Raw genomic sequence first — 16862 nt, 5'->3', positions numbered from 1 at the left:
CCCCAAGAACGCAGAAAAGGTAGAAAATCCAGCGCAGTGGTTCAGTCTCAGAGGCGGACCCGGGCGGCCTATGAAGCTAGAGTTAGGTGCATTTGGTTAACCATTCAAGCGGGTTTGAGCAATCATCCTCTCCTCGTGCGAATATGATATATCGTAGAAGCCTTTCTTCCTAATGCGCTGTCTCTGGACAAGACTGGATCCTCCGTCACTGCACATGCCCCTCTCTACGGCAGTCGTCTCAGACATAACGCCGATACTACTGCAATCTCGTTGAACAGTACGACGGTGGGTTGCCACAAAGTTCACGGCGGGCAAGTGCTATCCCCACTATAACGCAAGTCCGACTCGTTTCATAAGCTTGGGAAGGCCCATACTGGCGGATCTGCTGATGACATTTCTAAACCCGTCCTCCCCCAAATAATAATACGGCCTCATGAGTTTGCATTCTCGCATACCACAAGACCTGTCAACCACGTTCCTTCTCCCGCGCGACACTTGGACTGGTCGTGTATACATTCTAAGGTGAAACGCTCACGGGACGGCACGCTTGACTACCTGGTCTGTCTTTCGGCCTGAAACGGTGCCTATATCGCCAGCATTCACCGTCTGTCGATCATACTGTCACCATTCACCATGCTTTTCTACTCCCTGGCTTTCGCATAATCACAATTCCAGGACAGGTCGTGTCCGAACAGGAACTAGAGCATTGAAAATTGCTTCACTCCATGGAATGGGTCACCAACATGTCACCGACTGGAACTGGGAGCAAAATGGATGACCTAAATCTCCCAACTGAGATCCCTGTCGACGAGAACTATGAACTCAGTGCCGAGCCCGAATTCGATGAAAGCTCCCAGTACTCGATAGCATCGACTAAGTACAACTTCACGTGGGAGAATGGGCGACTATACCATGACTACAGATCTGCTCATCCGTTCCCATACGACCAGCGCGCCCAGGAGAACGAGCAAGTCTTCCATGCAATGATGCTTTGCATTCTCGAGGACAAATACTGGCTGTCTCCCATCGCCGGCGAACGAATCAAACACGCACTCGACCTCTGTAGTGGCATGGGCTTGTGGGCGGAGGGTGTGGCCGATCGATATCCGGATGCAAATGTTGTGGCAGTCGACTCAGCTCCGGCACCTGAGACTATCATTCCCAATTGCCGGTTCGAGTTGGCGGACGTGACAGAAGAGTGGCTCTTCACCAGACCAGAAGAAAAGTTTGATCTCATCTACCTTCGAAGCCTCTTCGGCTCCTTCAAAAAGGACGACTGGGTGCCGCTGTATACACAGTGCTTGCAGTATGTCCACATGACGGACCCCTAGGTCGACGGTGCACTAATCGATCCCAGAAACATGGCGTCCGGCGGCTACATCGAGCATACCGAGATTGACATCAAACTCCTCTGCGATGATGATACTCGTCATCCCGAATCCCAGATTCAGGCGCTAGCAGACAACGCAGCTGCCATGTCGGCTGCTCATGGCAATCAGTTCGACCCAGCCGGCGATATGGCGACGTTCATGAAAGAGGCCGGCTTTGTCGATGTCAAGGAGCTCAGATTCAAGCTTCCGCTGGGCTGGTGGTCCGCTGATTCCAAGTACAAGGAAATCGGCACATTCTTCGAGCGCTACTACAAGACTGGTATGCAGGGCTGGTTGATGCAGGTGTATACTAAGGCCATGGGCGTGAGTATGCCATCAATCCTTAAAGGTCCTCCTAACATTGGTTCCAGTGTACTCCGCAGCAGGTGAATGACATCTGCCTCAAAGTATTCGCGGAGATCGACTCCAGGAAGCATCACTATTACTTCAACCTGTAAGTAATCTCAGCCTCAGTCATGGCCCACGGACACTAATTATACACCAAAGCGTCGTCTGCGTAGGTAAAAAGCCCTGAAAGCGGTCACTGTGCCGAACACTTGATAGAAGGCCTCAATTGTCAGCTTATCGCTTACATCGGCTTCCATGACCATCATGTCGGACCAGACAGTATTCTTCCGATCGCAGATGGTGCTTACGAGCATCAATACTCAAGCGAGCTCGCATCACCGACGTTCCTTACGCGTGGGATGCAAGCCTAGGAATGGCCGGAAGATTTCCCCCCAGGGCATAGGTCGAGACCCCCGACATCCTCAGCCTTATGCCTACCAAAGCTTACTGCCGAGAGTCTATGGGCGATATCACTACGGGATGATGCAAACGGCTCTGCTGACGGCGTGGCCTGCTGACAGCGTATGTCGGCAATCATGGTCCAGCGATTCTGGTCGATGTTGGGGGAAGATGCCCTAAAAGGTTGAGTGAATGCTGGACCTGATACTCGCGCTTTGACGCTCAGAGGTCGTGGATGCGCAAGCCCCAACAAATGTTGGACGATCCTGGCTTTTTGTCTATCGATGAGGGAGTGTTGTTGGATAAGGGCCATGGTCATTGAGAAGTTCGGGGTTTCGGCGGAATTGGCAGGCTCATATCAAGCCTCACAGCCGAAAAGTCATGATTTACGAAGCAGCATTGCATTGCATAGCATGAGAAGCATTAGATAGAAAGAAGCGACAGCTCAACACATCACTAGGAGCTCAACCTAGAGTGAAGTGTACAGAGCATCTGGTGACAATGAGCAACAGTGCGCTAAGCCAAATCTGAAGAGGCTGTCTAGTACATTCCGGTGGCCAGCAGTGAAACAGAACGCGTCTTCCTTTGCCTGCGGCCCAAAAAGTTGCTGCCATCGCCATCTTCACGAAAGAGTACACGCACCGTCATCCCCATCCTTCATCGCCTTCGCTGTCATCTGTCCCAAGCCGAGTCACCGACAGATGCTGCGCGCGCCATACACGATCAACAGACCGCGCTTTGGCGCACGTTCGGGTCGCGCGCTGCGCTGAAGCTGGGAACATTGCCTCATCCCTACGAGTCGCCTCCGACCTGCCACCACACGACGGCCATTCGGGGCTCCTCCGCTGAGCGCTTAGCAGACACACTCCGATCCCGCCGCCAACATGGCCGACTACGGCGATCAGTTCATGTCCAATGGCGACTATGACGATGAGATGGGCGGCAATGAGTACGATCAGGACATCTCGCCCGAAGACTGCTGGAAGGTCATCGGCAGCTTCTTCGAGCGCAAAGGTCTTGTCTCGATGCAGATCGACTCATTCGACAAGTTCATGTCGCAGACAATCAAAGATCTCGTGATGGACAAGGGATCAGTCACATTGGATTATGGCAAGCACCCTGAACCAGACGAGATCAACCCGGTTGTCATCGAGCGGCACGAAGTCAAGTTTCTGGATGTCACCCTCTCATACCCAAACGTCGTCGAAGGTGATGGTGTCACCAACGATCTCATGCCTCACGAGGCTCGCCTGCGAAGTTTGACATATGCTTGTCCAGCGTTCATCCTGATGTCAAAGAAGACCTATTACGCCCGAGAAGCGCCGTCAGATTCGTTCGAGAACCTGGAAGGAATGGTCACACAAGGCACCGACGGCATGCAGCTGTACTGGGAGGTTGGTCACTCAAATGATGATATTCCAGAAGATCGGCCTGAGTCAGTCTACATTGGCAAGATTCCGGTGATGCTCAAGAGTGGGAGTTGTTGGCTGAATCAAGATCCGAGCAAGACCAAAACAGCGCGAAAGATCTACAGTGATCAAGATCTCTTCGCATGGGGTGAATGTCCATACGATCAGGAGGATACTTCATCATCAATGGCAGCGAGAAGGTTCTGATCGCGCAGGAGCGGAGTGCTGGCAACATCGTGCAGATTTTCACAAAGGCGTCGCCATCACCTTTCACCCATTTAGCTGAATGTCGGTCTGTGGTTGAGGGAGGCTCAAGACAAATGTCGCAGTGTACAGTCAAGCTATACAGAAAGTCGGACGGTCCAGATGGCACCAAGATCGAGAATACTCTGAAGGTACAATTGCCATACGTTAAGATGGAGATCCCTCTTGCGATCGTCTTCAGAGCACTGGACATCGTGTCAGATTCAGACATCATTGAGAAGATCTGCTTCGACCACAGCGACAAAGAGATGATCGACATGCTCATGGGCTCTTTGCAGGAAGGTCAAGCCATTCAGCGAGGAGAACTTGCACGTTCATTTATTGCGACCAGGACAAGCGACAACAAGATGACCGCATCCCAGAGACAGACGATGGCCAACGATATTCTGCAGAAGGAATGGCTTCCACACATCGGCAAGGGAGCTGACTCGCTCACACAGAAGGCGTATTATCTCGGCTACATGGTCAACAGGCTGCTCAAATGTGCGCTAGGTCGGACAGAGCCTGATGATCGTGATCATCTGGGAAAGAAGCGTCTTGATTTGGCCGGTCCGCTCATGACCAACCTCTTCCGCAGTCTTTTCGACAGAGCGACCAAGGACTTCTTCCGCTACATGCAGAAGCGTGTAGAATCTGGGCAGGACATCCACCTCGAGCGGGCTTCAAGGCGAACATCATCACTAATGGCCTCAAATACTCCTTGGCGACAGGCAACTGGGGTGATCAGAAGAAGCTCGACAAGGCGAAGGCTGGTGTGTCGCAAGTGCTGAACAGATATGCCTATGCATCTACAGTTTCGCATCTGCGGCGGACGAATGCTCCTATCGGTCGTGAGGGCAAAATCGCGAAACCTCGTCAGCTACACAACACTCACTGGGGCTATGTCTGTCCAGCAGAAACGCCGGAAGGTCAAGCTTGCGGTCTGGTGAAGAACTTGGCGCTGATGTCGCTGGTGACCAACGACGTTCCCGTTGGGCCTTTACGACAATACATTCTTGAAAAAGATGTCGAGACTATAGAAGACTGGGAACCGAAGCTCAATTCTCAGGCCACGAAGGTGTTCCTGAACGGTGTCTGGTTTGGCGTAATTGTCCAACACCCACGTCGACTCGTTGACCACATCAGAGAACTCCGTCGCAAGTGTATCGTAGACTCGACTATTGGTCTCGTGTGGGACATTCGAGAGAAGGAGTTCCGCATCACCGGTGAAGGAGGACGTATCATCCGACCGCTCTTTGTTGTCGAAAACGACACGACCAGTGAGAACCACGGAAACCTCAAATTGACGAAGCAACATGTCGATAGATACAGGCGACCGAAGATGCACGAAATGGCGGCCCGCCACCTGAAGAGCCTTGCAATTGGGATATCTTACTCTCAGAAGGCACCGTGGAGTATCTCGATGCCGAGGAAGAGGAGACCGCCATGATTGTCATGACGCCTGAGCACCTGAATGACTCCAAGATACGCGATGGCGGCGGAATAATAGAGACTGGTGATGATCCACTAGCTCGACACGATCCTCTGCTCACAGGTGCAAACACCATGTTCACTCACTGCGAGATTCACCCAGCATGATCCTTGGTGTTTGCGCCAGCATCATTCCCTTCCCTGATCACAACCAATCGCCTAGAAACACATACCAATCTGCTATGGGTAAGCAGGCAATGGGTGTATTCCTTACGAACTTCGAGCGACGCATGGAGACTATGGCCAACATTCTATACTACCCGCAGAAGCCTTTGGCGCGAACGATGGCTATGGAGTACCTCAAGTTCCGAGAGCTGCCTGCAGGTCAAAATGCAATTGTTGCTATTGCTTGCTACTCAGGCTACAATCAGGAAGATTCCGTGATCATGAATCAGAGTTCAATTGACCGAGGTCTCTTTCGATCACTGTTCTACCGCACATACCAAGAACAAGAGCGACTTGTTGGGCAAGGCGTCATCGAACAATTCGAGAAACCCACTCGCATGGATACACTACGCATGAAGCACGGCACATACGAGAAGTTGGATCAGGACGGCATCATCATGCCTGGCGTTCGTGTCAGCGGTGAGGACATCATCATGGGCAAGACCACTCCAATGGCTCCAGACGCAGATGAGCTGGGTATACGACAGAAGACGCATGTCAAGCGTGACGTCTCCGTCCCTCTCCGATCTACCGAAGCCGGCGTGGTCGATCAGGTAATGGTAACAACCACTGCAGACGGCAACCGCTTTGCCAAAGTCCGTGTCCGAACCACCAAAGTCCCGCAGATCGGCGACAAGTTCGCTTCACGCCACGGTCAGAAAGGCACAATCGGCGTCACCTACCGTACAGAAGACATGCCATTCTCGCGCGAGGGCATAGTGCCAGATCTAGTCATCAACCCGCACGCCATCCCCTCCCGCATGACAATCGCCCATCTGGTCGAATGCCAACTCAGCAAAGTCGCCACCTTGCGAGGCGACGAAGGCGACGCCACCCCCTTCACCAAAGTCACCGTCACCCAAATCTCCGACATCCTCCGCCAACAAGGCTACCAATCCCGCGGCTTCGAGGTCATGTACAACGGCCACACCGGCCGCAAACTCGTCTCCCAAATCTTCTTCGGACCCACCTACTACCAACGCCTGCGCCACATGGTCGACGACAAGATCCACTCCCGCGCCCGCGGGCCCACTCAGATCCTCACCCGCCAGCCCGTCGAGGGTCGTGCTCGTGACGGCGGTCTGCGGTTCGGAGAGATGGAGCGCGATTGCATGATTGCGCACGGCGCTTCCTCTTTCCTCAAGGAACGTCTGTTCGATGTCTCGGATCCGTTCAGAGTGCACATCTGCGACATCTGTGGGCTGATGACGGTGGTGGCGAAGCTGAAGAAGAATACATTCGAGTGCAAGAACTGCAATAACAAGAACCAGATCAGTCAGGTTTATCTGCCGTATGCGGCGAAGTTGCTGTTCCAGGAGTTGCATGCTATGAATATTAGCGCAAGGATGTATACGCGGAAGAGCAAGTAGAGGGGCCGCCACCGACCCACCGCGGCGAGCGAAGCGAGCGATTCTCTGGTCGCGCCGCAGGCGCCCCCTGTAGAGAAGCGAGCAAGAGCCGGTTGTGCGCTGCAGGAGGCTATGGGGTTTGCTGGTGGGAGTGTGCCTAGGTCGGCAGGAGCGAGTGGTTTAGACTGTGAACTGGAATGCATGCATACAGCGCGGCGTCTTTGATGGAAAGACTCCTACGGAAGCTGGGAGATTGCAGACCTGGGAATTTGGCGGTGAGGAGGGAAAGTGCATGCCATGCCAGGACTCTGATGGTGACATGGGGTTTCATCTCGTTCTTGCTCGCTCGACGGGCGCCGAAAAATGTATAACACGGTCCTTTCATGCATCAATCACTACGCTGTCTTTGTTCCGCTGACGTGCTCGTGGTGAACTTCTCGTGGTCGTCCTTTTCAAGGCCTTGCTGTATGACAGTAGTCGTGTTGGTGAAGCTGGTATAACGTTATAGATTCCTTGGTTGAGCATCGTAGAGCCTCAAGAAAATATTCCGCGAGACCGGATGACTAGCGATATTTTGGGGGATCTTGGTTCTGGCAGGACCAGCAGAGGATGTCCTGCCCACTAGATCTGACTAGAAGTGAGTTACGGGAACGATCACGACACCTGAATTATGCAAGAGGCATGGGCAATACCCGTTGACAAAGTCTAGGGGTCATGTCATACTATCGCTTTTTCTGATTGATGGCTCTGGAGAGTCAAGGACACAAGCCCTCCCTCCAGAGAGCACGAGCATATCCCTGTTCCCTACCTGCTGCTCCAGCCAGGTAACTGGCTAGCTCCCTAACGCAGCTCATCACATATCCGTGCCCTCCAAAAGCGCGTCCAAATCGTCCTCCTCGGGATTGTTCGGCAATGGTGAGGATGAGTACGTCTTCAACATTTCCTGTGAGGCCGTTATACCACCTTCGAGCCCCTTGTTTTGACTCTCTTCATCGTTTCTAATTGGCGATGACAAGAAGATCATGTCTGCTGCGGCGAGATCTTGGGCCTCATCTGCTTGCTTAACCGGTGTTCTGTTGTTGGTCTCTGTTGCCGCGACCTGAGCTGGAGAGGTCGGCGGAGTCACTTCGCGAGGCTGGCGTGGTAGTGGCGGGAGCGTGTTGTTGGCATCGTTCGCAGTATCGTTCTCGAGCTCACCTTCGGAGTCGGAGTCGTCGAAGATGGTGCGTTTCTTCTTGCTGGATGAGTCTCGCGTTGATGGGCGAGAGGATGAGGCAGGTTGTGCGTCGGGTGGTTGGACTAGTGCTGGAGCTTGTTGGCGGGTGTCTTGCTCTGCGAGGAGGGCGTCTAGGTCGTCTTCGTCGTCCTCATCTTCGGCAGAAGGAATTTGTAAAATTGGTTTTGGGCCGCGCTCCACGTCGCGACGCGAATCTTGCTCGGCGAGGAGCGCATCGAGATCATCCTCGCCCTCAGAGTCGTCTTCTCTCGCTGCCGCAGGCGCAGCTGTGATTGCTGGAGCCGAGTCTTGCATAGCAAGCAATGCGTCCAACTCGTCGTCATCCTGATCCTCAGTGTTGCCAGTCCCTGCGGTCTGCGCTGCCTTGCTCGGCGACGGGAAGAACATGTCCTCATCATCCAACGGAACATCATCTTTCACTGCAGCTGGCGCCTTCAGCGGCTGCCCATTCTCTCCAACACGCATCGTCGACGGCTGATCCTCCGCACGCAGAATACTCTCAACCAGCTCCGTTCCCGGCCTGATATAGCCCGGCTTGCCCTCATCAATCCACTCCTTCCTCATGACCTGCATGCGTTTGCTATGTCCGACCTTCTCGATCAGCTGTAGGCCATCCGCGAACTTAGCTCGAGGAAAGAGGCCGTCTAGCCAGAGCTGGTAGAAGTTGAGCAGCCTCGCGATGTCGGAGAACTCGTGGCCTTTGCCTTTCATTCGTAGCTTGCGGGTGACTGATGAGGAGCGGGCGATGGTGCGTAGCTTGGGTATGCCGTCGGCTCTGAGCAATCTGCGGTATGTCAGTGATTACGCTTTGCTAGGCGGGTTGACCGTGGAGCGTACCGGTCCTCATCAAGCTTGACGACAGGTCTTCGCTTCTTCGCGATCTTGACCTCCTCGTTGAGGCCGAGGAAGTCATCGTTATCGTCGGTGGTCTTTCGCTTGGTGCCTCGAGGTGAGAGCGTGGCCTTGTCGTCGCGGACTCGGCTTGTTGGGTTGTCTGCGAATGGGTCGTCGTCTGATAGATCGTATTGTAGCAGATCTGCTGTTGTTTCGGCAGTCAGAGGATCTGCTGCCATGTCGAGGGGTGGCCGAATAGTCGCGCTCTTCTCCAAGCGGTCAGAAGTCAAGGTTAAGTGGATAGAGAGTCGCTCAGTCGCTCACCGAACTGCAGTGATTGAGAAGTTAGAAACGCGTCTGGGACTTTCAGAGACGCGCCGACCCCACGTCATCGTCAGACGGCGTCTTTTGAACCACATTTCTGACCCCGAGCTTTGGAGTCGGGAGCACCTCAGGCTTGGCAGGTCCCGAGTTCAAAGCTCCGCAGGACCTCACCTTCGACGACTGGAGGACAGTCCGCGCAAGAACGAGCCACAACAGATAGACACCATGGCGCAAGAACCGCCACGGGTGGTGCAGCCTGGTCTGCTCAACAACCGATTCCCGGTGAGCACCCGTATGGGATCACAGCATGAGGATGAGAGTGCTAACATCAACGCAGGTCATTGACACAGATCCGTATGTCCCACACCCTCCAGACCACCATCCTTGACCACAATCGAGCCGTGAGAGCACATTACTGACAAGAACTCATCGGACAGACACTGGCGACGAGCCTTCCGCTACGCACGAACCGAAGACTGGACCTTTGGCGCCGGCATGGCAGCTGTCGGCCCTGCCCTCATGGCAGTCACAGAGCGATTCGCACCTTCATTCGCGGGTCGAGGTGCCTACCCTCCCATCTTCCGACTCAGTATCGCTATTGGTGCGGTTGCGGGGTTGGGGCTGGTCTATGAGCGGAGTTGCTGTACGTTCACTACGACCGGGCTATATACGAGAGTGCTGCAGGAATGGGATGCTGACGAAAGTGATGCAGTGCGATTCATCGGCATGAACGAGAACGCGCGGGAGGTCGAGATGGATATGCGCGAGATGGTGGATAAAGTCAAGAAGGGCGAGCCGTTGTATGGCCACTCGACGCTCACGCCGCATATGCAGGGCATTGCAGCCAGGAATTCGCGGTATTCGTCGTTGTGGACGCATATAATGCCGTGGGCGAACTTCACGAATCATAATCAGGTATGTTTTGAATATGTGATGGAGGGCAGGGTAGCTGACGTGGTGGTGTAGCATGGTGTCGATACGGCAAAATACTACCAGCAAGCGGAACGGGAATTGGAGGCTGAGAAGGCTGGTAGATGAGACTATGACACGGGGTCGCGGGGATCTGGGCTGGTGCGAGGAAAAGCACAATCAGACAAATGCTAGCATGTGTATGCCCAATAAGAGACGAATGATACTAAACGCCAGCTCGTCTGTGGGTGATTTGTGGACACAAAAGATTGACATTGCACATATTCGCGACTTAGCGCGACGATCAAATCGGCCAAGTCAGCCATCACTAACCCGCGAGCGAGCTCTGTTGCGACTGTGAAGAGGGGTCGAGGGAGGAATGCATGCCTAGTAGTGGCCCGTTTTACTTCTAGGTTAAGGAGGAGCTCGGCCGTCCCAGTCAGAATGCAAATACATGAGGACTTGTCGCATTGGCCAGCCATCGGCGGACGGATCGAGATTCGGATCGGAGGCACTTGCCGCTGACGACTTACGAGAGTCTTTCACACTCTTTGATGTCGGCTTGGTCGTTGCTGAGCGCATATCATGGGCCGTGTCTTGGATGGGGGCTAGGCAGATGCGAAGACAGAGGCAGATGATGCTCTTACGACCATGCCACCTCAACTCACGAGCATATTGCGGGCGACTTCGGGCCTGTCGGAGCAAGTCTACACGACAGGCTTCGTTCGACACAGTCCGTTGCATAGGCAGCAGAGGGCGAGCCTTGCCTTTCGCCACGAGCTGCTGGAGTTCAGCAGTCCAGCTCGTGCTGCGCAAGGTGTTGACCAAATCTCGGTTGCGATCGTGTGCTGAGCCTGTCCCTGAAGGAGCGGCAACTTCGTGTCTGCGGGCGTAGCATTTTGCTTCGTGCCCTATTGCCACTCATCCTTTGCACCGAGTCAGATGTCTCGGGCGTGGTCCAACACAAAAGACTCTCGCTTATTCGGCGACTTGCTCCGTGAATTGGCCACGGCGCATCTGTCAGATCTGTCAAATCAGCCATCTTCACCGAACCACGTCTAAGCACGAGCAAGCCTGCCTGCCCCCAACAACACTGTCACGTCTCCTGATGGTGTGCTACGACACTCTTTGAGAAATCATCAGGCCGCATTAGGCACCGCAGCGCCACGCACAACTTCGTGATTGTTAATTCTGGCCGGTGAAGATGAGCACTGACCTTTCCGAGAAGAATGTCTGACACGCGGTTGAGTTGAGATGAGATGTATTTATCTCGACGACTGCATGTAGATGAGGCAGACAAGATCTGTCTCTCAAGTTCGGGATACTGGCAAGCATGCTTTCGTTCCAGTCGGTCGCCTCTTTTGCTCGATCTTGGCAGTTTGTCTGTTTTCTCATTGCCTTCTTCTTATGGCGTGTTGTTAAGGCAGTACGACAGTATCGACGCCTTCGACACTTCAGAGGCCCGTGGTGGGCGGCGTGGAGAGAAGTCTGGCTCTTCAAGGCGGCAATCAAAGGCGACTTCCACCTAGTTGCGGAGGAGCTGTTTCAAAAATATGGTATCCGAGATCTCGATGGTAACACGATCGATCTGACAGCTGACGTACGTTGACAGGCTCGCCTGTTCGGATATCGCCTAACCTCTTAATCACCAACGATCCGGATATGATCAGGGCCATGACGGCACCACGATCAAAATTCCGTCGAGGCCATTGGTATCGAGGCATGGGATTGGATCCGAGAATCAACAACACTCTGTCGGAGCTGGACGAGCGGCGACATGCTGAGCTCCGAACAAAGCTCTTACCAGGTGTAAGGCCCTAACCTCCCTTGTCTGCCACGGCTGACTCCAAGCAGTACACTGGCAAAGATGTGCCAACGCTAGAAGCCAGAATTGACGGGCGGGTGTTGGAGCTGGTTGGTGTTATGCAGCACTATGCCACCACTCAGAGGAAGGTCGACTTTGCCCATGTGTCGCAATACCTGGCTCTGGATATTCTGACAGAACTCGTTTACGGACAACCGTTCGGTTTCCTGAGAGAGGAGAAGGATTTGTTTCAGTACATCTCCAAGAGTGCAAGCTTCTTACCTGTGATGGAGCTTGGAACGAATCATCCATGTATTCACAGCCTGCTTACCAGTAGATTGCTTGCCAACATGGCCGGACCCAAGCCGACGGACAAGACAGGTCTTGGAGCTGTGATAGGTGTTGCAAAGCGCGTGATAGCGGCCCGAATCGAAGGGAAGGCAGACTTGGGTAAGGATCGAGACATGCTCGACTCTTTTCTGGAGCGTGGACTCACTCAAGTCGAGGCCGAGAGCGAGTCATTGCTGCAAATACTGGCAGGAGCGGACTCTGCAGCCACCTGCATCCGGATGACTCTGCTATTTCTTCTCACAAATCCTGTGGCATACAGGAAGCTGAAGGGTGAAATTATGCAGCGAGTCGACGAAGGGAGGATATCGTTCCCAGTCGTGTCAAACAGCGAAGCGGCTGACATGCCATACCTGCGAGCGTGTATCAAAGAAAGTCTGCGTCTGTGGGTGCCCTTGAACGGATTGAATACAAAAGTCGCACCCGAGGAAGGTGCCACCGTTAACGGCGTACATATTCCGGGAGGAACAGAAGTTGCCCATGCTCACCACAGCATGATGAGAAGGCGCGATATATTTGGACCGAGTGCTGACAGGTTCTTGCCGGAACGATGGCTTGATGAGGCTGACCGGGACATGCTGAGGCGGCAGGAGCGAACATGGGAATTGTCGTTCAGCTACGGGCGTTTCGAGTGTTTAGGCAAGTCGATCGCGATGATGGAGCTAAATAAGGTCTTTGTCGAGGTAAGCATGTGTCTAGGCGTTTGCTGCTTGACACAGAAGTTGACCAAGTACAGCTACTTCGTCGTTTCGACTTCGGGCTCGGGAACAGCACGAAGCCGATCACGACCAAGTGTTATCAGATTCACATCCAGGAAAACATGTGGGTGTATGTCCGTCCATCGGACACTGGTTGGAAGTCATAGGCTGTCGTCTCATGTGAAGGTATTCCGTTGCAGGCGCATTTCGGTTGGGGATCCATATCTGCTGTGACAGCACATTTCGGGGCCCTTCGATGCTATCATTGTTTTTTCGCAACCCTGTTCGTTGTGCAAGATAGAATGCTTCGCAGCGTTGTTTGGCGGGTCTCGCAGAAGCCCAAATTTATCTGATCATCTGATAATCTAGAATTTTGGCAAACAGCCGGGGTCTGAAGATCGGATCAGCTTGAAAGTTTCGTTTCTCAAGTGTAATATACCGTTTATCGCGCACACACAGAGCCCGCCGGGCGGGTAAAGCTGGTATTGCAGTTTCAGTGACTTTGATTTTTGATTTCCATGACGCATCGATGCTCCGGTTAATCTGCACTCTAATGCACGCTTGGTGGGCATAGCCGCTGCGAAACGTGCGACATCAACCAAGTTTGGTAGGGCATTGGCAGCTTTTACCGTTCGACTGCCCCGAGACCTGCATGTGCCCCAGGCGCAGTCCCGCTCTGACCTTCCAAGCGGTGTCGCAGAGCACTAGGTATGTTGCTCTGCTATGAACGGTGCTGCCTCACCTGATCATGTCCAATCGCCCTCTTCGTCCACTGCACCACACACACCGCGCTGCTCCGACCTGGAGCTCGAGGACTACCCATCCTCGCCTACTCAGACACACTTGCTAGCGGAAGATGCTGCTACGCAGTCCAGACCACGCCAGCGAGTTTCCGGCAGCACACCCCTCAGTTCTGCTGGCGACGACAGCGGCGCTGGTCCGTCTACGGTAGTACAGAATCGACCTGCTGGCTGGCTCACCAAAGCCTGGCGGACAGTCATGTCTCGCGCTCCACTTCTGATGCGGTCGTCGCCCGCCTTGGGCACTGCCTCCTATGGCGCCGTCCCGATCCACGACCTGTCCGATTCTGAGGAAGACGAGCCATATCTCGACGAGGCCACGGCGACAGAAGAGGACGATGCTATACATCCTGTTGAAAGCTCGCCGGACGAGCATGGCCGCCGCATCAATCCTCGACATGGACCTTCTTCCTCGAACCGGCGAAGACGTAGGTCGTCTATGACCAGCGAGGTTACTATGGGGCCAGACGCTAAAACGTCCTTTGGATTCGCACCGCCGATACACGAACATAAAGCTGAAAGTTCCAATGCCAGTCTACGAACACATAACGAGTCTTCAGAGGACGAATGGAACGATGAGAACCCTCCGGACAATTCTGTCTATCCTGAGGTGAGGGCATCTGTCTTGCCCACTGACAATACAACGGTCTCGATCAATACACCTCGGATGTGGATCTTGTCGCTCTTGTTCGCCATTGCGGGGTCTGCGACCAATTTGTTCTTCTCTCTACGATACCCAAGCGTCGCTATCACGCCCGTCATAGCTCTCGTTCTTGTGCACCCTCTGGGCAAGCTGTGGGACTTGTTACTCAAGCGAAAGTCCGATCCAGGGATACTCTTTGCGGATGGTGACGCTCAGGAGCGAACTACCGGGAATGGCGACACAACTTGGGCGACGCGCTTACGCTTATGGCTTGCGCAGGGCAGATGGAACGAGAAAGAGCACGCCTGCGTGTATATCAGCAGCAACGTATCCTTTGGCTTCGCCTTCGCGACGGACGTCATCGTCGAACAGCACAAGTTCTACAAGCAGGAGGTGCCGATCCTATATCAGCTTCTTCTGACCTTGTCGACTCAGATTTTAGGTTACGCTTTCGCAGGACTGACGAGACGCTTCCTGGTACGACCCGCGGCGATGATCTGGCCAGGGACGTTAGGATCAACTGCCATGTTCACAACCATGCACAAGAACGAGAACAAAGTTGCGAATGGCTGGACCGTGTCGCGATACCGCTTTTTCGTCTATGTGTGGGCCGCTGCATTTGCCTGGTATTTCTTGCCTGGACTTCTCATGCCAGCTCTGAGCTATTTCAACGTCATCACATGGTTCGCGCCGAAGAATGTCGTCGTCTCGAACCTTTTTGGTGTTGCGTCGGGTCTCGGCATGTTCCCGTTAACCTTCGATTGGGCTCAGATAGCATATATCGGCTCCCCCCTTCTCACACCGTGGTGGGCAGCTGCCAACGTCATCGCTGGTATGGCCGTGGTGATGTGGATTCTGGCCCCGCTTTTGTACTACGCCAACGTGATGTATTCAGGATACATGCCAATCATCTCTGCTTCGGTGTTCGATAACAACGGCAAGATCTACAAAGTCAGCAAGATATTGACCCCTGACTTCATTTTCGATAAAGATGCATACGAAAGCTACTCACGCGTGTATCTACCGATCACGTACGTCCTCTCATACGCAGTACAATTTGCAGCTCTTGCAGCACTCGTCACGCATACGGCTTGCTGGCACGGCAGCGAGATCCTCCGTCAGTCCAAAGACGCATTCCATGAACGCGAGGAGAAGCAAGACCGAACAGGCTACGTCCCAGTCTCACAGTCTGCCGAGTACAACGGTCGCAGATGCGATGCTGCACGCAAGTCAGGTTTCGACGTCCACAACCGGCTCATGGAACGATACCCTGATGTGCCGATGGTCTGGTACGGTATCACCTTTATCGTCATGCTGGCAATCGGTATATGCGTGGTCGAATACTACCCTGTGCACCTGCCGTGGTATGGGTTAATTCTGGCTGTCAGCATTACAGCAGTCCTGTTCATCCCAGTCGGGATCGTCATGGCCATCACAAATCAGCACTCCTCACTGTACCTGATATGTCAGCTGATTTGCGGTGTTGTCTTCCCAGGCCGACCGGTAGCAAACATGGTCTTTGTCACTTACTGCTACATATCCTCTGCGCAGGGCATCAAGTTCTCAAGCGATATGAAACTCGGGCACTACATGAAAATCCCGCCAAAGTTGTTGTTCAAGGTCCAATTTGTTGCGACGATAGTGGCTTCGCTGGTACAAATTGGTGTCCTGAACTGGATGTTCATCAACATACCGCATATCTGCACGCCTGAGGCCATCAATGGCTTCAATTGCCCAATTGCTCGCGTTCACTTCAACGGCAGTATTCTATGGGGCGTCGTTGGTCCACAACGCTTCTTTGGGCCAGGCGCCTTATACAGACCCCTAGTGTGGGCATTTCTGGTCGGACTGCTCGCTCCGATCGTGGTCTGGCTGATCGGCCGCAACTCAGACAAGAAATCAGTCTGGCGGAAGATCAACCTTCCAGTCCTGTTCGGCAGCCTCTCCTGGATCCCGCCTGCCACCGGGCTCAATTTTAGTATCTGGGCCATCGTGTGCTTCCTGTTCAACAGTCTTGCCCGAAGGAGAGCTCCTGCCTGGTGGAGCAAATATACGATGACGATGAGTGCTGCGTTGGACAGTGGACTTGCTTTCGGGCTGGTCGTGGTCTTCTTTGGCTTCATTTATCCTGGCTGGGGTTGGGTCGCGAATCTCAAGTGGTGGGGAACTGAGATCTACAAGCAAGGGTGCGACTGGCAAGCGTGTCCTTATTTGAAGCTGGGACCGGGCGAGAAGTTCGGGGCTTAATGACTTGCATGATAGATGATGTTGGGATAGAGCCACATGTATAGAATCACGAATTGTTGATGTGATCGTTCCATGGCGGCGCCGCATAGGTACATCTCTATGCCGTTAGGTGCCCGCCAAGCATCGTGGCTGGACTGACTTCTTCCCCAATCTTCAAAACCCTTCGCTTTGACTGTCCACCGTACATATACGCGCGAAGAGGCAGTGAGTATGCTACGGCAACAACATGATCAGATGCCGACGT

The 16862-nt window shown here is 53.7% G+C and overlaps 5 protein-coding genes across 5 annotated transcripts; 4 read left to right on the top strand and 1 right to left on the bottom strand.

Moving 5' to 3' along the window:
* Window positions 1–3001: 3001 nt before the first annotated feature.
* AB675_11665 (DNA-directed RNA polymerase II subunit RPB2) lies at window positions 3002–5368 on the top strand (the record flags this gene model as incomplete). The annotated part of the gene is made up of 4 exons (XM_018140532.1): window positions 3002–3650; window positions 3695–4414; window positions 4501–5049; window positions 5112–5368. The coding sequence occupies 4 exons, from the start codon at window positions 3002–3004 to the stop codon at window positions 5366–5368; spliced, it is 2175 nt and encodes a 724-aa protein (XP_017995386.1).
* An 89-nt stretch (window positions 5369–5457) lies between these two features.
* Window positions 5458–6795, top strand: AB675_11664 (DNA-directed RNA polymerase II subunit RPB2; the record flags this gene model as incomplete). The annotated part of the gene is made up of 1 exon (XM_018140531.1): window positions 5458–6795. The coding sequence occupies one exon, from the start codon at window positions 5458–5460 to the stop codon at window positions 6793–6795; it is 1338 nt and encodes a 445-aa protein (XP_017995411.1).
* Window positions 6796–7627: 832 nt separating this feature from the next.
* Window positions 7628–9084, bottom strand: AB675_11663 (Chromosome segregation in meiosis protein 3; the record flags this gene model as incomplete). Its single annotated transcript, XM_018140530.1, has 3 exons — window positions 7628–8121; window positions 8200–8795; window positions 8849–9084. The coding sequence occupies 3 exons, from the start codon at window positions 9082–9084 to the stop codon at window positions 7628–7630; spliced, it is 1326 nt and encodes a 441-aa protein (XP_017995396.1).
* A 310-nt stretch (window positions 9085–9394) lies between these two features.
* Window positions 9395–13095, top strand: AB675_11662 (NADH-ubiquinone oxido 20.9 kDa subunit; the record flags this gene model as incomplete). The annotated part of the gene is made up of 7 exons (XM_018140529.1): window positions 9395–9451; window positions 9507–9523; window positions 9607–10084; window positions 10136–10199; window positions 11691–11887; window positions 11933–12913; window positions 12967–13095. The coding sequence occupies 7 exons, from the start codon at window positions 9395–9397 to the stop codon at window positions 13093–13095; spliced, it is 1923 nt and encodes a 640-aa protein (XP_017995389.1).
* Window positions 13096–13651: 556 nt separating this feature from the next.
* Window positions 13652–16618, top strand: AB675_11661 (Glutathione transporter 1; the record flags this gene model as incomplete). Its single annotated transcript, XM_018140528.1, has 1 exon — window positions 13652–16618. The coding sequence occupies one exon, from the start codon at window positions 13652–13654 to the stop codon at window positions 16616–16618; it is 2967 nt and encodes a 988-aa protein (XP_017995355.1).
* Between the last annotated feature and the right edge of the window lie 244 nt (window positions 16619–16862).

The sequence above is a fragment of the Cyphellophora attinorum genome (assembly GCF_001299255.1).
Source record: "Cyphellophora attinorum strain CBS 131958 chromosome Unknown Contig40, whole genome shotgun sequence".
Classification (NCBI taxonomy): Eukaryota; Fungi; Ascomycota; class Eurotiomycetes; order Chaetothyriales; family Cyphellophoraceae; genus Cyphellophora; species Cyphellophora attinorum.
Note: the sequence above shows the minus strand (reverse complement) of the source record. Positions and strands in the feature narration are given on the sequence as shown.